This window comes from Lacerta agilis, chromosome 11 (assembly GCF_009819535.1).
Source record: "Lacerta agilis isolate rLacAgi1 chromosome 11, rLacAgi1.pri, whole genome shotgun sequence".
Lineage (NCBI taxonomy): Eukaryota > Metazoa > Chordata > Lepidosauria > Squamata > Lacertidae > Lacerta > Lacerta agilis.
The window spans coordinates 29,890,952-29,909,043 of NC_046322.1; the positions used below are offsets into that span (position 1 = coordinate 29,890,952).

General features: G+C 39.8%; 2 protein-coding genes across 7 annotated transcripts in view; both read left to right on the forward strand.

The window, feature by feature from the left end:
* The window catches only part of ZFYVE16 (zinc finger FYVE-type containing 16), a 28,040-nt gene extending 25,857 nt beyond the window's left edge, over nt 1-2,183 (forward strand). For all 4 annotated transcript variants that reach the window (XM_033164395.1, XM_033164393.1, XM_033164397.1 and 1 more), the window contains one exon: nt 1,621-2,183. In XM_033164395.1, coding sequence (XP_033020286.1) covers nt 1,621-1,785 — 165 coding nt within the window. In that variant the 3' untranslated portion in view covers nt 1,786-2,183. The remainder of the gene's footprint in view (nt 1-1,620) is intronic.
* Nucleotides 2,184-5,902: 3,719 nt separating this feature from the next.
* FAM151B (family with sequence similarity 151 member B) lies at nt 5,903-17,533 on the forward strand. Of its 3 annotated transcripts, none has more exons than XM_033164238.1 (6): nt 5,903-5,953; nt 9,704-9,829; nt 12,873-13,035; nt 13,788-13,999; nt 14,667-14,802; nt 15,627-17,533. In XM_033164238.1, exons 1-6 carry the CDS (start codon nt 5,935-5,937, stop codon nt 15,784-15,786), a joined length of 816 nt encoding a protein of 271 aa, XP_033020129.1. In that variant the 5' UTR covers nt 5,903-5,934; the 3' UTR covers nt 15,787-17,533. The 3 variants fall into 3 exon arrangements, with proteins under 3 accessions (XP_033020129.1, XP_033020130.1, XP_033020128.1); XM_033164239.1 differs by having other exon boundaries at nt 5,938-5,958; XM_033164237.1 differs by lacking the exon at nt 5,903-5,953 and adding an exon at nt 6,942-7,137.
* Nucleotides 17,534-18,092: the final 559 nt, after the last annotated feature.

An 18,092-nucleotide genomic window follows, 5' to 3' on the forward strand; every position in this document is an offset into this window, starting at 1 on the left:
GACACTTACTGTAACAACTTCATGGTGAATGTCGGCACCTATTTTTCTAGAAAAAAAGCACTGCCCCATCCCTTCTGTCCTTATCCTCCCACTCCCTCCACCAGAGAGACAGAAAAAGAGAGCACACCCACTTTTTGATCTTTCAGAAGTAAAAGTTAGATAAGGTAGAATTAAAATAGATCCTCTTGAATTTCCATGATTTCACATAAGAGTCCCACCAAAAACCACCTTCAAATTAAAATTAGACTGCACAATGAAAAAGAAACAGATCTGGTGCTTATCAGCACCACAAAAATATTGATCCAAATCAGAGACCCTAATTGACCTTCATTTTTACAAAGTATGACAACCTTTGAGTCTTGAGGGGATCACTGGTAGCTAATAAAGCTAATACTGTTACAGATACAGTTGTACCTTGGAAGTCGAACAAAATCCATTCTGGAAGGCTGTTCGACTTCCAAAACATTCGGAAACCAAAGTGCGGCTTCTGGCGTCGGACGTTCAGCTTCCAAAAATAGTTTGCAAACCAGAACAGTCACTTCCGGGTTTGCAGCGTTCGGGAGCCAAAACGTTTGAGATCTAAGCTGTTCAAAAACCAAGGTAAAACTGTAATAATCACGTTAATTGATTTGATGGTGGTTGAGGAGAGAACCCATTAAAAATATGGTATTACAAGATAATAAATTTTAATGGACCTGGTTTGCATATTTGTATGTGCCCTATCTGGCATGCCATTCTCTTCCCTTCTCTCACTGCCCACTTTATTTTCCTTCCGCCATTGTCCCAGCTCACTCCACTTTTTCTCCTTCCCTCTTGTTCACTTTGCTTTATGTTCAGCTGCTGATCTGAGCCTTGAAAATATACAGAGCTGAAAAAGAAAGTGGGAAAGATTGTCATTACCCTGTTTCTCCTAAAATAAGACATAGCCATAAAATAAGCCATAGCAGGATTTCTGTGCATTTGCGAAATATAAGCCGTTCCCCAAAAATAAGCCATACCCCGAAAATAAGCCATAGTGACGTGGTACCTCCCATTAAAACAGCCTGGAGAGGCGTGGCTATGCAGCGTACCGATGCGACACGGTTAGAATAAGACATCCCCTGAAAATAAGCCATACTGTGTTTTGTTGAGCGAAAAAAAATATAAGACGGTGTCTTATTTTAGGAGAAACACGGTATTCCATCTTATGTTTCAAGGGGGCAAGAGGAAAAGGTTTCCACCCTTATTGGTCATGACAAAGGGATAGTAAAGGGAGCTGAGACATGTAGTGGACATTGGCGATCACCTCGCCGTATGAGGTATCCAGAGGAATAGCAATTTGGGTTTGTCCCAGTAATAACTTAATCAGTGAGGCAGGAGACATTCTCTTCTGATCCATTGGGGAGCTGTGGGAGTGCCCCCGCCCATACAAACTCAATTCCAGCAGTGGACACCTTGTGGAACTTAGTGGAATGATTCAGGAAAGGTTGATTCCTTTGTTCTTATTTCTTTTTTAAATGTTAAATTATGATTGTAAACTGCCTGAAGATTTTTGAATAGGATATATATCTAATTAATGTGTTGCTGTCTATATTGCTTGTTATAGTAAATCAAACACGTTTTTATTTTATTTTATTTTAGGTGGAATACCAGGCAGGATCTGGAGGCAAGCTTCTTCCCCAGCATTACCTAAATGATTTGGATAGTGCTTTGATCCCAGTGATTCATGGTGGGACATCAAATGCTACAAACCTACCAATGGAAATGGAATTAATATTTTTCATCACTGAATCTCTCTTAATATAGCAGGCGTGTATGTTATACTGCAGTGGACTGAATTGCTAGCACTGACCAATACCAAAGCAGTTAGATTACACTATGGATGAAATATTCAGGTTTTATTTTTTTAAAAGCCAATGATTTATTAACACATCTTTAATAACATTTTACCTTTTTAAAATGTGAGCATGTTCCTCCTTAATGTCAACATGAAATATCATTTTTAAAACTTGACCATTATCTAACGTTCTGAAAGTTTACACTTAATACAGCCCAGTAAAAGGCAAGAAAGGGTTAAAACTAGCTTGTGTGTGCAAAATACTGAAATATATCCATCTATCATTTGCAGATGTTTTAGGTGGGTTTTTTAAAATTAGATGCAAGTCTGATAGGCTATTCTTAAATAATTTGGGGTTTGTTTGTTTGTTTTTAAAAAAGATACAGGTAAGTGTCAGTGGAACAAAACAGTTTCTAGCTCTTAATAGTTGAGATTCAAGTATAAAAAGCTGTTACTGAAAGTGTTTGGGAGATGTTTGAACAGATCAATATTACCTAGAGAAACAGCATGTTTCTTACCATTGTGATAATTTTATAAGACTCTTGATTTTTTTAAAAAAAAATTGTATGTTTTTGAAGTGTATAATGATGCACTTTTGCAAAATTTTACAGCTCTCATGGAATTACTTTTTTGAATGGCTAACTTTGTTATGTTTATAATGGATTTATTGAACATAAATACCCTTTATATTAAATACCTAATCTTTTTTCTTCTATGCTCAGATGTACAGTTTCTTGGTTTTTCCAAGAATGAGTAAGAAGCCAGATGACCCTTAAAGTAGTCATCCTGTAGCAGTAAATCAGGCGTGAAGCCTGTCTGTGCTCCATTCTCTGATTTTTGAGACCTCTTGGTATCCCTGTTTATTTTCAGGGAGAACAATGTATTAAGTGTGAATTTTCATGAACGGTTTCCTGTATACAGTACTTATTTTTATACTGGGGTATTTGCATTAAATAAGCATTTATATATTATGATAATTGATACTAGTACCTGAGAACTCTAAATACATTTTGACAATGCCTGCATAATGTTCCTGTTTGTTATGCACAGAAGTAAATTGTGTGTGCCTGTGTGTCTGTCTGATTAAAGTATTAGACTGAATTTATTGCATTCTAATTGTATCTAGATGCCTTCTTACATTCACTGGGGTATATTTATGTTGTATCAAAATACAGCTTATAAACTAAAATGTTTGCCAGTTTATGTTATGGTGGCACAGGATTTTTGGAGACGTTGAGAAATTGCTGGCCATTAGACTATTATCATTGAACCAATGCACTCCTTTCTATTCAGAAGTAAAATTCTGTGGACAAGCTAAAGTTTACAGTAACATTCATTATAATACCATATCTAGGTTCTTGTATCGGTGAACAGAGGAAGACAGCTGCAACAAAGAATGCTAAGTGTTTCAAATATTGACCCATCATATGTAACCATGGCTTGTACAACATTATATTGTGTAAAAGCAATTGTAACTCATTTTGTCATATTAGCTTTATGTTCTCTTGAAAATTGATCCTTTCAGTTTATAGATAACAAGTAGCATTTTATAAACACTTGTTTTAGAACAATATTATTAGGCCTTATAAAATGTATAAATTTTATTAAAATCTTCATGAATGAAGCTGACAAGTACTTAACAAATGACACAATAACATTTTAAAAGCCATGATACATTGCTTAAAGGTCCCTTTCTTTCAGTTGCTTATTTAAGTTGAACTTTATCGGTTCCCAAATCTATTTAAAGTTTCTCAGAGTAAGCATGAAGATTTCTGCCTCTGTTTTAAAAGTGAACATGTTAAGCTTATTGACTTTGGTACATCCTGGCCATAAAATTATGTGTGGTCTTATTTATAGTATTACAGACCATGTACTTAAGTTACAACTTGCTAAATAACCTGCTATAAGAAACCTGATTTTCAGTGTTCTTAAATGCACAGTAGAGAAATAAAGACTGGGATTCCAATAACTACTTCTATGTTTGTGTTTCTCAGACAATATTCTCATGCTACATAGCAAGTTGCTTTAGAGGCAAATTGGGGGGGGGGGGTTGAAAAAAGACAAGCAAAAATACCAGGTGCTTAGATATGCACAAAGTATTTCTTCAGATATTGGCAAAATATATGTGTTTCACATATTGAACAAATTGTCAATTGAGAAGGAAACGAGGTATTTCTGGTCCTGTTAGTTTTTAAGGGTTATCTGTACAATATTTCTAGAATAAAACACAGAAGTATTTTAAAATGTATGTTGTGACACTTCACTACAATTAAGTTGAACTACTTGTCTCTTTATTATAATATTCAGCCACAGGGAAAACAATTAAAAAATAGAATTTGAGCAAAATATGCTAATTCACATTAAAATGGTGTAATAAACAAGTATATTTTGTGTTTAATGCCTTCATAAAGGGTTGGCTTTAATAAGGTAAAATACAAATGCTATTGCACAGATTTAACTTTAATTATCTATTTATAAATCACTAGCAGCTTTTAGACTACCATTACTGTCATAGTACTGGAAACAATCTTTCCCCCTTTCTTCCCTTTCCCCTTGGTACCACTGGTTGCAGACTCCGTCATCTTCCTCCTTTTTAAGTTCAGGCAATTGCCCAATCTATACTGCCTCTTCCTTTGAACATGGTCATATAGGAGATTCTTTTTACACCAGCAATTTTTGTGCAAGTAATTTATGTCCTTGAAGAATGATTTAATGTTATAATTATAAGATACATTGTGAAATTTATGCTCATACTTGTTCTTATCTGTTTTGTTTGTGTTGATAGACCTCAAGGGAATGAAAAAAATGCATGTTTTTGTATTGTAAACCACCTTGTGATCCTCCAATGAAGGGTGGTTTAGAAATGTTTTTAGTAATAATACCTTCATTCATGGCCATATCTTGCAATCAGCTGCAGGTCCTTTATTTATGCTTTAAGGTCCTTTTCTATTCCTGGGTATACTTTTGCTTACCTCCTCACATTTCCATTTCCCTACATCTTCTGCTTGGCTAGGGCTGCACCAATCAATCCTTATTGCCCTTTCCAAATAACTTCTCACAGCCTTATCTATTAGATTTGGCAGGCCTGTTAACCCTCCTCGCTATATTAAAACTAGTACAGTGGTACCTTGGTACTCAAAACGGTTTTGCTCCTGAATGCCACAAACCCGGAAGTAAGTGTTCCGGTTTGCAACCATTTTTCGGAAGCTGAACATCTGGTGCGGCTTCCAATTGAGTGCAGGAAGCTCCTGCAGCCAATCAGAAGCTGCACCTTGGTTTTCGAACAGTTTTGGGAGTCGAACAGACTCCCATAATGGATTAAGTTCAAGAACCAAGGTACAACTGTATGTGTAGGGATTGGATGGGTAGCTCTCCTACAGTTAAAGGTGCCAGTCCTATCCTCCGCTTCTGTGCAAGTAATCCACTACATTAGCACTACTGCCTTCTAAGTGCCATTTTAGAACTAAACTCTTATTGCTCTTGCAATGTTTTTGTGTGGGTTGGCACTTAAAGGAAACATGTAGTAATACTTACAGCTCTATGAGCAGTATTTTAAGGAGAAACATGGGATATATACTTTTAAATACCTTTGCTGCACCAAAGGTATTTGTGGGGCACACTCATAGGTGCTTTCATGGGTGTAGCCAGGATTTTTGTTGGGGGTGGGGTCAGGCCTTTTGTTAGGGTGGGGGGGGGAGAACCTGTTTGCTATTGATTTTTATTGATGGGGGGGGGGGAGCTGCCCCTCCCTGCTCCCCCTTGGCTACGCCCATTGGTACTTTGGGCTCCAAATATAGTGTTATATTTGTTCCAGAGATCTTAACGTAGGACACAGCTTGCCACTCAGAAATACACTTTGCCCCCTCCCCCCGCTCCACATATGGACCTCCCAACCTCCGTTCCAATGCATTGTTAAAACCAAGAGGAGCAATATCGAGGCGGCAGGGGATCGCGAGATTGAAAGATTTAATCCCAAAGCGGCAGATTCAGAGGGCATCCTGAGATGGGACTCTCTCTCCCTTCCGCTCGGCGGAAGGATATGTTGGCGCTTTGCCGCAGCGGCCTCGGCGCGTGCTCGACGTAGGCTCCCTCGAGGCCTGGAAGTATCTTGGCCCAACATGGAAGCGCGCGAGCCGGGTAAGGTCCGTGCGCCGCCCCTCGTGGAGAGTCTTGCGCGATCGCTGGAGCTAAGGGGGTGGGGGAGAGAGAGAGCCTCCAGCCCCTTCTTCCCTCCTCATAGCCGAGTTGGTCCCGCTCGCTTGAGCACCGGTAGACCGCCGTCTGGCTCCCAATTATTTACAAAAATCACCCTACCTTCCATTTTACTGCTGAAATTTTCGAAAAAAAGCGCGGCCGAGGAGGGCGGAGCGGGGGGAGGGGGAGTTGTAGCCAGAAACCGTTTTGTCTGTGTGGAGAAAAAACTCAAGCTCCTCAGTGGGAAGTGCAAATATTTCGGATTTTGAGGGGGTTTCTAGTAGAAAAAAAAAAGCCAAATGAGATTCCCAAAGGTCTGACCTCCGCGCACCCCTGATGTACAAAGTGAGGTCAAGCATTCTTATCCGGTACAAAAAGAGAAACAACATGAAGCCACTGAGAGAAGGGAAGCAACGGCTGGTGGTGTCCATTTTGAAACATGAAAAAAGCGCTAGTAATCAGGGTTGAACTAGGGCAGTCTTTCCTCCTGCTTGTTAACCTGCAAGTACTCTGGACGCAGATTTCCATTAGGCCCAGCAAACGTAAAATAGGTATATAGGGGAGCCAGTGTGGTATAGTGGTTAGAGTGCTGGGCCAGGACCCAGGAGACCAGGGTTCAAATTCTGACTTGGCCATTGACGTTCACTGGGCGACCTTGGGGACACTCTCTGAGCCTGACTTCTGGATAAAATGGGGAGGATAAGTATATGTCGCCTTGAGCTCCTTGCACAAAAGGCGGGATATAAATAAAGCCAATGTCAGACACCTATTCTGACAGGTGCTCTAGGGTTTCAGACAGCACATTCCCAGGATTGAACCTGGAACTTGCCAGTGAGCTATGGCGCTTCCACAAAGTGATGTTGAGGGTTATAGTCCAATAACATTTGGAGGGCAACGGATTAGGAAAGGCTGAAATAGAAACTTCCAAGTGTTTTTGAGTGAAGATTTCTTTCCAGCCACCATGCATTGTGGTTTCTCTTTCTCCTTTTTTGCATGCACATGCTTGGTTGGTTGCTTCTTGGGTGCACCTGCTAGAATGACAAGCAGGGCAGGTGTGCTGGTGCAAATCTTAACCTTTTGTTCTCCATACATAAATCACTGCTCACCTCTGTGGTCAACTTGTGTGGGTAAGTGTAACATCTGTTGTGGAGATTTGACTGGAAGACTGAAAAAAGCTATTTTGATTTTTAGGAATAAATCAAGAGGATGTTGTTTTTCTAATCAGAGAAGCAATTGCTGCAATCTTACATACAAGACCCCGTGTCAGATAGTTTAATTGAAACACAGACAGAGAAAGAAATGGAGTGTCTTTAGAAATGAAACACATTACTATCTCTTAAAGTCATTGACTTGTTTTGAGGGCTATGTTGTTAATGCTCTTGCAGCCTTTTATTATATAAAATTGAAGAGCATGTATAACTGAAGAGCAATTTTGTTTCAGAAAAAGAAATCCTTAAAGCAGAGGTTTTCAACCTTTTTGAGTCCATGGCTCCCTTGACCAACTACATACTTTCTGTGGTATCCCTGTGGGGTTCAGAAGCCCAGTTATGTCACCATTGCCTGCAGAGCTGGCAGCTCTCACCCTTTTCCGAACACCCTGCTTTGTGGACTATTCCCTCAGCCTCCTCACCTCTCCCCTCTCCTTGGGAGTCCTCTGGGCAGCCACTGCTGCCGCCCCTGGTCTCTGAGCTGCCCCCCCCCCCCCGTTCCAAAGAAAGGTGCCTGCTCACACTGTTCCACAGCAGCCTGGGAAGAGGATGCCCCCAGCCTTAGTGGTCCAACGGAGACTGGCCAAAGGTGAATGTGAGACCAGCATCTTACCTTGGGAGGCAGCAGTGGCAGCAGCAGGCACTGCCAGGCATGCATGGTGGAAAGGCTCTCCTTCAGCACTGGACACTAAGCTCCCAGGTAGGCCTTGCACACGGCAAGCACAAGAAAGGTCAACACAATGCCTGTCTGCCCAGCCTCCCACTTGTCTGCCAGCTCTTTGTTGTTGTTGGAAATGGACAAACTGTCTGCCTGGGCTCCGTTGTTTGCTTGCTTGCTCACTGCAAGGCTGCCTCAGCTCCTGGCAACCAGCACTCCCTGGCCAGCTCCAGGGGCACCATTCACCTGCGGAGCTTGTAGCCAGGGCTGCTGTAACAAACAACTGTGCAAGCCTTTAGGAGGCAGAGACACGAGAGGGCATCGGAGGAGGGAGGGAGGGAAAGAAAGAGAAACAGGCCAGTGTTGCCCATGGCACACCAATCATCATTCAAGGTACCCCAGGGTGCCACATCACATTGCTTGAAAACCACTGCATTGAATTTGCATAACCTGGTTCCATTTGTTGACAAACCCATGCCTCTCTCCACAAAAGCAAAACCTGCCACTTAACTGGATTAGATTAATCTCTTACAACTTCTGATCTGGATGCTTGGTGGATCTCTTGTTCCATGCACACATACCTCACCTAGTGCTACATTGGGCCTTCTAGGTAGTGGTGCCCACCCTATGGAATGCTCTCACATCAGATTTCAAGGAGTTAAATAACTATACAACTTTTAGAAGACATCTGAAGGGAACCCTGTACAGTACAGTGGTACCTCTGGTTACGTACTTAATTCGTTCCGGAGGTCGGTTCTTAACCTGAAACTTCTTAACCTGAAGCACCACTTTAGCTAATGGGACCTCCCACTACCGCTGCGCCGCTAGAGCACAATTTCTGTTCGATATTATCCTGAAGCAAAGTTCTTAACCTGAAGCATTATTTCTGGGTTAGCGGAGTATGTAACCTGAAGTGTATGTATCCTGAAGCGTATGTAACCTGAAGCATATGTAACCCGAGGTACCACTGTATAGGGAAGTTTTTATACCCCAGATGGATGCGGTATAAATTAATAATAATAATAATAATAATAATAATAATAATAATAATAATAATAATAATGTTTGATGTTTTATTATGCTTTTATATAGGTTGGAAGCCGCCCAAAGTGGTTGGGGCAACTCAGGAAGATGGGTGGAGTACAAATAATAACTAGTTGTTGTTATTGTTAATTTCCACACATTGGGACATATCACTATCATCTACACTGACTAGCAACAACTCTCTAATACTTTAGGCATGGTACTCTCCCAGCTCTACCTGTAGATGCCAAGGATTACAACTGGGACCTTCTGCATGCAAAGCAGATGGTGTGCCACTGAGCTGTAGCCCTTTCCCTTCAGTAGTTCCACTTGACTGTGATTCCTAGAAGACCCTGCTCCCTGCCTTGCAGGCCTTTTCCCACCTGGCCTGGGAGAATGAGGCCCTGACTGACTACAAAAGCTGCTGAATTCTTGGGCTGGCATAGTGTTTAGGGGTTTTCGTTGAGGTGTGAAGTAGTTGCTGCTATTGATGTTATTTTTTAAATTGTTTACAACTACTGTTGTTTGTAATTATGTGGGTTTTTTTAATGTGTTGTAAGCAGCCTTGAGTGTGGTTTTATGTTTGGAAAGGTGACATACAAATAAAATGAAGGACTGACTGATTAGCATTTGTGTTCAAATCTTTCCTGTATGGTCAATAATAGCTGATTTTATTCCTACTTTAATGCTGGATATTATTTCTGTTTCACATTAGTTGTCTCTATTCCCACACACACATGGCTTAATAAGCTTTTGTAAGCTGTCTAACATTGACATTTATTCCCTCCAATGTTCTCAACATAGGGTCTTGGAGTGAAAATATATTGGATTATTTCCTGAATGCCAAACAAATTAAAACAAGAGATGGAGCTGAAATCATCTGGTACCATAGAGCAAATAATAAGTTACAAATGACAGAGGCGATACAGAGTAAGTATTTGCTTGACAATATATTTGAAAACAGACCAACTGTTAACTGAGAATATGATAAAAGTGGTTTATTTTAATTTCACAATGTAACATGGAAGCTCTTCTGAGGCTAGAGTTGAACTACCAGAGTATTGCATGTGGTTTGTTAGAAGAATAGATTGTTTCTTTTGTAATCATCAAATCGGAGAGCTACTCAAGTTGCCTGGCAGCCATGCCACTTCAGAAATGCATTTCTAGCCCTTATGTTTGGAGACCATATGTGAAAAATATAAGTGCATCATAAGCTTCATGCAACATTTCCCGAGGGCATTCCATTGTGGCTGCAATTATTTATTATATGACACCCTTTAAGCAAATTTCCAAGATGGAAAAGGCAGAGAACCTTATGGCATGAGCCCATCTTAAACAGCGGAGAAGAGACTGCATGGAGTGATGGTGGTAAAATATTTGAACCCCCAGTCTAGGTATGTGACAGCAGTGGTGGAAAACCAATATCCTTCAAGATGTTGCTAGAGTATACCTCTTGTCATCCCAATGGCCATGCTAACTGGGGCTGATGGGAACTGAAGTCCAGCAACATTTAGAGGGGCCACAGGTATCCTGCCTGCTCGGTTACAGGTAGAGGCGTACCTAGGTTCCCTTGCGCCTTTGGCAAGGAGATATATTGGTGCCCCCATCTCCATAAAAAAGAAGTATGATGTAATTAAATAATCACAAAAGACTATTAAACTGGGGGCTTAATGTTAGCAAACGTCCCGCCCGGGGCAAGTTGTAAGACTGACCCCCCCCCCCAGTCAGGGACGAGGCCTGAGTGCATTCCTGGCTACTCGAGTGCAGTGGCACATTGATATGCGATTGTTCCCCAGCGTGAAGAACAACACACACAAGCCATTAAGGCTAAACTATTTTATTGTAGATAAGATGCAGAGCATGTCTCTGCTTGCCTGCTCAGTAAGTCAGAACTAGCCAGAACTGAAAGTGAAAGTAAAGATATCACATGGTTGTGAAAGCAGACAACACACCTGTCTTTCTCATGGGAAAAACACAAGTCATACCAGCCTTGCTGCTGCTTTTGCAGCTCGGTCTGTACCAATATCCGAACACTTAACAGCGAATCCTATAAATGTCTACTCATGAGTACATTCCACCAAGTTCAATGGGGCTTACTTGGAGGAAACTGGGTACACAGTACTGCAGCCTAAATCTGGCAAGCCAAAGAAGGAACTTCTGAGAATACCTCACTTCCCTTTTTGTTACTCTGACAAGGCGCCAGCAGAATGGCACTAACTTGGAGGTTGCACACTGTACTCAGAAGTAAGCAGCACTTAAGTCAATGGCTTTTGCTCTCTGGGATAAACATGCAGCAGCACGCAGCAGCACACATGCTGGAATTTGGTTAAGGTGAGAAAGAAACCAGGGATATTAGATATTTGAAGGTGGCTATCATATCATATCATATCTTCTCTAAGTCCCACTTTACCAGGCTAAACATACCAAATTTCCTCAGCCATTTTTCATTAAGCTTGGCTTCCAGGCACTTCAACATCTTGGTTGCCCTCCTCTGCACATGTTCCAGCTTATCAATATCCTCCTTAAATTGTGGCTCCAGTAACTGGACAAAGTACTCCAGGTGTGTACTCCAGTACTATTCTGACCAAGGCAGAATAGAGCGGGACTGTTACTTCCCTTGATCAGGACACTATAACTGTTGATGCAACCAATAATACCAATAGCTTTTTTTGCTGCTACATCACACTGTGGACTCGCGTTAAACTTGGGGCCTACTAAAACCTGTAGATCATTTTCACATGCAAACCAGGTGCCCCCCCCCCCATCTTATATTTGTGTAGCTGGCTCTTCCTGCCAAAGTGTAGAACCTTGTATTTGTCCCTTAGTTTGGGCCAGTCTGTTAAGGTCATATTGAATCTTGATTCTGTCCTGTGACATTAGTTACCCCTCCCATTTTGGTGTCATCTGCATATTTGATGAGCATCACCTCAATACTTTAATCCAAGTCATTTATAAAGATGTTGAAGATCAATGCACCCAGGACAGAATCCTGCAGCACCTCACTTGTCACTTTTTCCAAGATGTTGAGGAACCAGTAGTGAGCACTTTCTGGGTTTGGTCAGTCAACCAGCTCCAAATCCACCTAACAGTTACCTCATCCAATACAATTTTGCCACCTTCTCCACAAGGATATAATGGGGGACTTGGTGCGAGAGATGAAATAAGGTGCAAGTCTCTCCTTGTCCTGCCCTACCCCAGAACTCCCCTTTTGTGGGGACTTATACCATCTTAAATTACAGCAGTTTAAGTTCTGGCTGAGTCCCAATTGAGCAAGGTTGAGGGACTTGCTCCATCATAGCCCCAGCTGCATTCAAGATTTGCCAAATCCAAATGTGTTCATTTTGGCAGATCCTGGTTTGGAATTGCACTGTAAGTCTATAACCCTAATCGCATTTACCTGGGAATAGGCCCCGTTTAATCCAATGGGACTTGCTTCAGAGTAGATATGGTTAGGACTGGAGCCTAAGTTGTTTGCCTTAAAAAGCAAAAACATGAGAAATTAATTAAGTAGCTTCTGTGGAGTACAAAATAAGGAGAAGAATGCAATTAGTGTGACTTTCAATTTACTTCCCACTCACAAATTAACTTGTCAACTGTTTTTTTACAGCAAAGATTCTTAAGCTTAATGTTTTAAGCTAGATACTTCTATTCCAGCAAACAACCCTGCTCTACAGTGTGATTAGGAAATATCTGTATTTATGAATATATTTCAAATAACACTGACAAGTCTTATCTAAGTGAATGCAATAGTCCTGGTTTCCTCTAGCCTCCCAGATGAGCTATGTGAGCAGAGATATGAATCTATGTTTCCACTGTCTGTGGCTAGTGATCTCCTTTAAGTGGATTAAACTGACTCTTAAGTAATACATAAATGTTAGATAGCAATACAATTTATCCATGGCAAATTTAAATGTAACAACACTGCTTATGTTTTACTTTTTCTGTTCATGTTTTTTTTTTGGTAAACAAACAGGTCCAGCTCACATGATAGAGGCTGATGTCCTTCTCTGTGAAGAAGAGGGAAGTGGTGAGCCCATCATGGCTCATCCACCTGAAACCAGTAGTGATAACACATTAAAGGAATGGCTGAATGAAATTAAAAACACTAGCAAGGGCATCAAGCTTGATTTTAAAAGGTATTTGGAATATATATATAGATAAATGTTTGTAAGATTAAAGGTGCAGTCCTAAATGCACACATGCTTAGTAAGAAGTAAGTTCCATTGAGCTTAGTGGGACTGTCTTCCCAGTAAACTTGCATAGAATTGCACAAGTATAATTCTACAGTTCTGTCTTAACAGTAATTATAACAGTAGATATAGCCAACAGCAAACCAGTTATTATCTCTAAGTTTTAAAGCATTTTAGGATACAATAAAAGAAAGCATTTTGCTTAGGTTAAACATTTTCCCCTGCAAAATTCCTCAGTTCCCCCTTTCCCACTTTCATGTGATTTGCAGCCTCAGGTTTAGTCCATTGCATTTTCTCTTAATATAATTTATACCTTATCCTTCTTCTTCAATACAGTACAACAAGGCAGCTTACAAAAACTAAAATTACAGATAAAAGCAATATCAACAAAACATTAAGAAATGGTCACATGCAGCTAAAATATATGATGTTGCAATGTAGCTGTTATAGATATTAGAATAGAGCTCGAACCATAAAGCATCACACTATATTTAATGATGTTTAATTTAACATGTATGTGGTACAAAAGTATTAATCACTTTACAATTTGTGTTATCATGGTTAATTTGCTGAGCTGGAATTTCATGGTGTAAGAATCTTTAGAAGCTGACAATAAAGAGAATTATATGAATCAATCCTATTGTTACAGATAAGTATAGGAAGATGTATTCAGATTACTTGTTGTTCTGTCTTTACAGCCTAGCAGCTGTTAATCCATCAATGAAGCTTCTTGGAGACATAAAACTCAGGCAACCGGTTTGGATTAATGCAGACATTCTTCCTGGACCAAATGGAAGTAATTGTGTAGTAGATGCAAAGGCATTTCTAGATACTGTGATATCATTCTTTCTAGATGTAACTTTGTCATTAGGATGGACAACTGGATGGATTAATCTAAAATGCAATAAAGGTAAGAATAAATATTGGAATGCTTCGCAAGAATTCATCCACCTAATACTATGCAAGATACAATATCATGCAGTTAATTTACCTAACAGTATGCATTCTAGGAAATTATGTCAAGCTGTTATAATTGATATAGTTTCTTTTTAAATTTTAATGTGTGTTTCCTTGTACTTGGTCATCCTAGTTGTCTTATCTGCTCCTTTCAGGTTTGGGACCTCTGATGCTGTGTTGCTTTCCCCCCATTAAATAAAATTAGGAAAGTTGCTCTGTGTGTACAAAAGAATGAGCATGCAGAGCTGCCCGCTTAAATTAAGTGAATGTAACTTACTGTGAAATACTGTGACGTGAAGTGTGCCTGGATCATGTTAAAATCCAGGACCCTTATCTTCCATATGCCTGTACACAGCACATCATGAAACCTGTTTTCCCAGCTGTTTGAAAATAAATGTTGTTCTAGGTTTGTATGCTCCAAAGCCAACAGGAATTTGAGTCTGGAATGAAGATTTCTGATACCTTTTCACAGCTTGGTGCTCATTGTCTCTTCCCCTGGTGCCTAGTTCCTGAAAAATGATTTCCGATCATTAATATTGTAACTTAAAAAAAACCACACATGCTGCTGAGATGGCAGAATAAGTGCTTGAATTAATTATGTGTTTTGTTATTTTTTTTAGGCTATAGTTTAGCAATGGTGCAAGAGATGGCCAAGATATGTAGAGATCTTACTCAGCCAATAACATTTCCTGTTCGAGCTGCTTTGGTTCGTCAGTCAATACCTGAACTACTGTGGTTATTACAGCAGTCTAACAGGTATAGTTAACATCAGTTGGGGTGATTTGGAGATTGGAGACCAACTGGGAGATTGGGGTGGCATGTAACAGTATGTTCATTGTCCATTGAGCATTTCTCCTTCATAGAACTGAATGGAAAGCCTCTGCACACCAATAGCTTAGCATTAATGCTAGTTAACTACCCATTCATTTTTAAATCAGTGTGTCAGGTATATAGTCCAGCATTTAAGTATTAAAGGGAAGGGCCGTGGCTCAGTTGTAGAGCATCTGCTTTGCATGCAGAAGGTCTTGGGTTCAATCCCTGGTTTCTCAAGGTAGGGCTGAAAATTGCCCCCACCTGAAATCCTGGAGAGTGAGTGTAGACAGTAGGCTAGATGGACAAAGGGGCAGACTTGGCATAAGGCAGCTTCTTGTGTTGGTATTACTAATGATGGACATACTTGAGCAAAAAGCAATGAGCCTGTGCACATATGCTTAAAAACTGTTGACAGAATGGAATGATTGTATAAGGCAACTTCAATATATGCCAAAAAAATATCTGGTATATTTTTCTGACATTGTTGGAATCTCCCAGTTTGGACATAAAAAGAAACTTGGACTTAGTGCAAGTCAACCATGATGCTGGTGTGCTAGAGGAAGGAGCTGTGCAGGGAGAGAGAAATGCTTGACCCTGATGCTCATTCCTGGCTTCACTAACGTGAACCATGATGTTGAGAAAAGAGACACTACTATCATTTTAATATTGGATTCTGGCTATCTTAAATTTTAATATTAATGTTATTTGCTTGAGTGTTATGTAGACTTCTATAAAATTAAACCAAAGTTTTGGTACTTCCATTCCAGATACACTCTGACAATTTGGACAGGAAAACATGATGACTATTCCGTAGAAGATCTGCTCTTCATCAGAGATAGCTTTGATAAAAGTAGTGTTTTTTATGATATCTTAGAACCACAAAAGTCTGAATTTAGAAAGGCCATAGGAATGCAAATTGTGACATAAAGAGAACAGTCTGTGATCAGAGTTCATGTTTATGGAACGGGGCTTTTCCATATTCTGCTTCTCTATGCAGTGCTCCTTGTTCACCCAATCTGCTTCTAGGGGTTGGGAATTCTTGGGATGGTATGGGAGTTGAGAGAGTTACACCTGGACATTAAATAGAACTTTTACTATGGCTTTCCGGAAGTAGTTGTACTCTAACTCCCATATTCCCTGACCACTGGTTATGCTTGCTGCACTGATGGGAACTGGGAATCAAACAAAATATTTGGAGGACTACAAGCTCCCCATCTCTGACCTAATCTATGCAAAAAAGTTACTGTTCTGAATCCCATGGACACACAAAGTGTAATATACTGGAAATTTAATTATAACTCTCATTGCATATATATAATCCATTGCCTAAAGTGGAGTGCTGTAATATACCCATGTTGGCCTCAGCTATGGAAACACACCTGAAGGTCTTACAGCCAACACTTTTTGATTCTGCAATACTCATCTAGTACACTGAAAAGAGTGATGGAGCAGGTAGAACTACTATAGTGCAAGCCTATTTCATCAGATTAATGAAATTAACTGATGAATAAAACTCTTACTCAGCCCATAAAAGCCCCTCTAAAGCACATAAGGTAGTCTATTTGTCATTCAGTTTATCAAGCACATGTGGGAAATTATTGCCTGGTCTCCCTCGCTCCCGAAAGATACATTTTTCTTCCTAACTTTGCTGTTGGCTGCTGTCAGTGAAGGGGACAGTTACAGCATTGACTAACATTTAAGAAAGTGGATCTATTCAGTTAAACAGAAGTGATTCCTACCTCTCAAAAATAATTCAGACATCCAGGATTTTAGTGTAGCTGTGATCGGGCAGTAGCATTTCTTACTTCTAAAAGCAAAAGATATTTTTTTGACCTGAGTGTGGAAACATTTTAAAAATCACCCTGCCAATGTCAATGCAAGTATATCTGCATTTGAATCAAGTTGGCATACTTAATCTTTTACATACCAGGCTGCAACATTTCATAAACATCATACTATACTTAGCATTATAATGAAACTATAACAAGTATTTTTATTCATTCTATTATTTATTTCAGAGTTTTTGTATCCAGCTCTTCCGACTGGAGCAAAGGGTGGTTTACAACACAACATACAGTATAAACAGTACTATAATCTAAAAACAAGATAAAATCATACATCCATTATAAAAACAGCAGCACTTAGCCTCAACTCCAACTAGCAGCAACATCATCTGGTTTTAGTTTGATTCTGCTTCAAATTAATGTTTCATTGAAAGCAACTGCCACTTCAGTACATAATTCTCAAACATGTATTCCCTTTTTTTTAGTCTTCAACGGTCAGGTCCCATGCTTTTTAAACTTTTACAGAAGGCAAATTCACACCCATCCACTTAAAATGTCATTTTTTTCCTTACCCAGATGTTAAGCTTATTGTATTTTCTTCATTATCCACCTATTTGTAATCACAGAGCCTTTGGTTACAGTTTGAGTAGATTTATTTCTGTACTTTCCATAAACCTACTTTATGTTATCTCATAGAGCTCCCATACAAAGCTGGGCTGTTGTGCTTGGAAATTGAAGAATGTTATCCTTATGGGTGCATGTTATTTGCTTTATATTACCAGCATTTGTGTGCACTAGAAAATACATAAATGAAACTGTTATCATTCTAAAACGATTTGATGTTGCAGAGATCTCTTTCCTCAGACTCAATAAAACTGTTTTTGAAATTACAAGCATGTCTTTAATACAGTTTCTCCTACATTGTGAAAAGACAGCTACTTATTTCTGTAATAACTTTATTAACATTTAAAGCAAAATTATACAAATAACTTGTGGGAGTTAGGTTTAGAAAGTTTGGCTGTTACTTTGATAAGCTGAAAAATGCAAGAAAGCTTCCCAACACAAGACTTTTAGAAGCTGAGTTCTGTGGCATTTCATAGACTAGTAAACTAATCATGACATAAGCTTTGGAGGATAAGAGTTCAGTTTATCAGAAGGAGATTCTAATTCATGAACATTTAAGGATCTTGAAGTAAAGAATAACCTTTCAAAATTAATATTACCTTTAGGGCAATACCTTTTTTTAGGCTAACCAAAATGTCACCAAACAGTGTGCAAGCTTTCAAATTATCCTGACCTCTTTTTCAGGTCGTTGTAAACAAATGGAGATGGCTGAGAAAAATTGGCTGGTGGTGAAGCCATGGAAGAATGCAGGCAGAACTGTGCCCAAAGAATGGTGCTGGGGGTTTTCCTTAGGGGCAACCACCTCATGCCCCACATTCCCCCCCC

Bases quoted from the DNA above. Each gene is read 5' to 3' on its own strand.
- FAM151B (XM_033164237.1), top strand. From the start codon at position 6,972: ATGCATTGTGGTTTCTCTTTCTCCTTTTTTGCATGCACATGCTTGGTT. The intron at 9,830-12,872 runs GTAAGTATTTGC...GTAAACAAACAG, and splicing joins AATGACAGAGGCGATACAGA to GTCCAGCTCACATGATAGAG. The intron at 13,036-13,787 runs GTATTTGGAATA...CTGTCTTTACAG, and splicing joins ATCAAGCTTGATTTTAAAAG to CCTAGCAGCTGTTAATCCAT.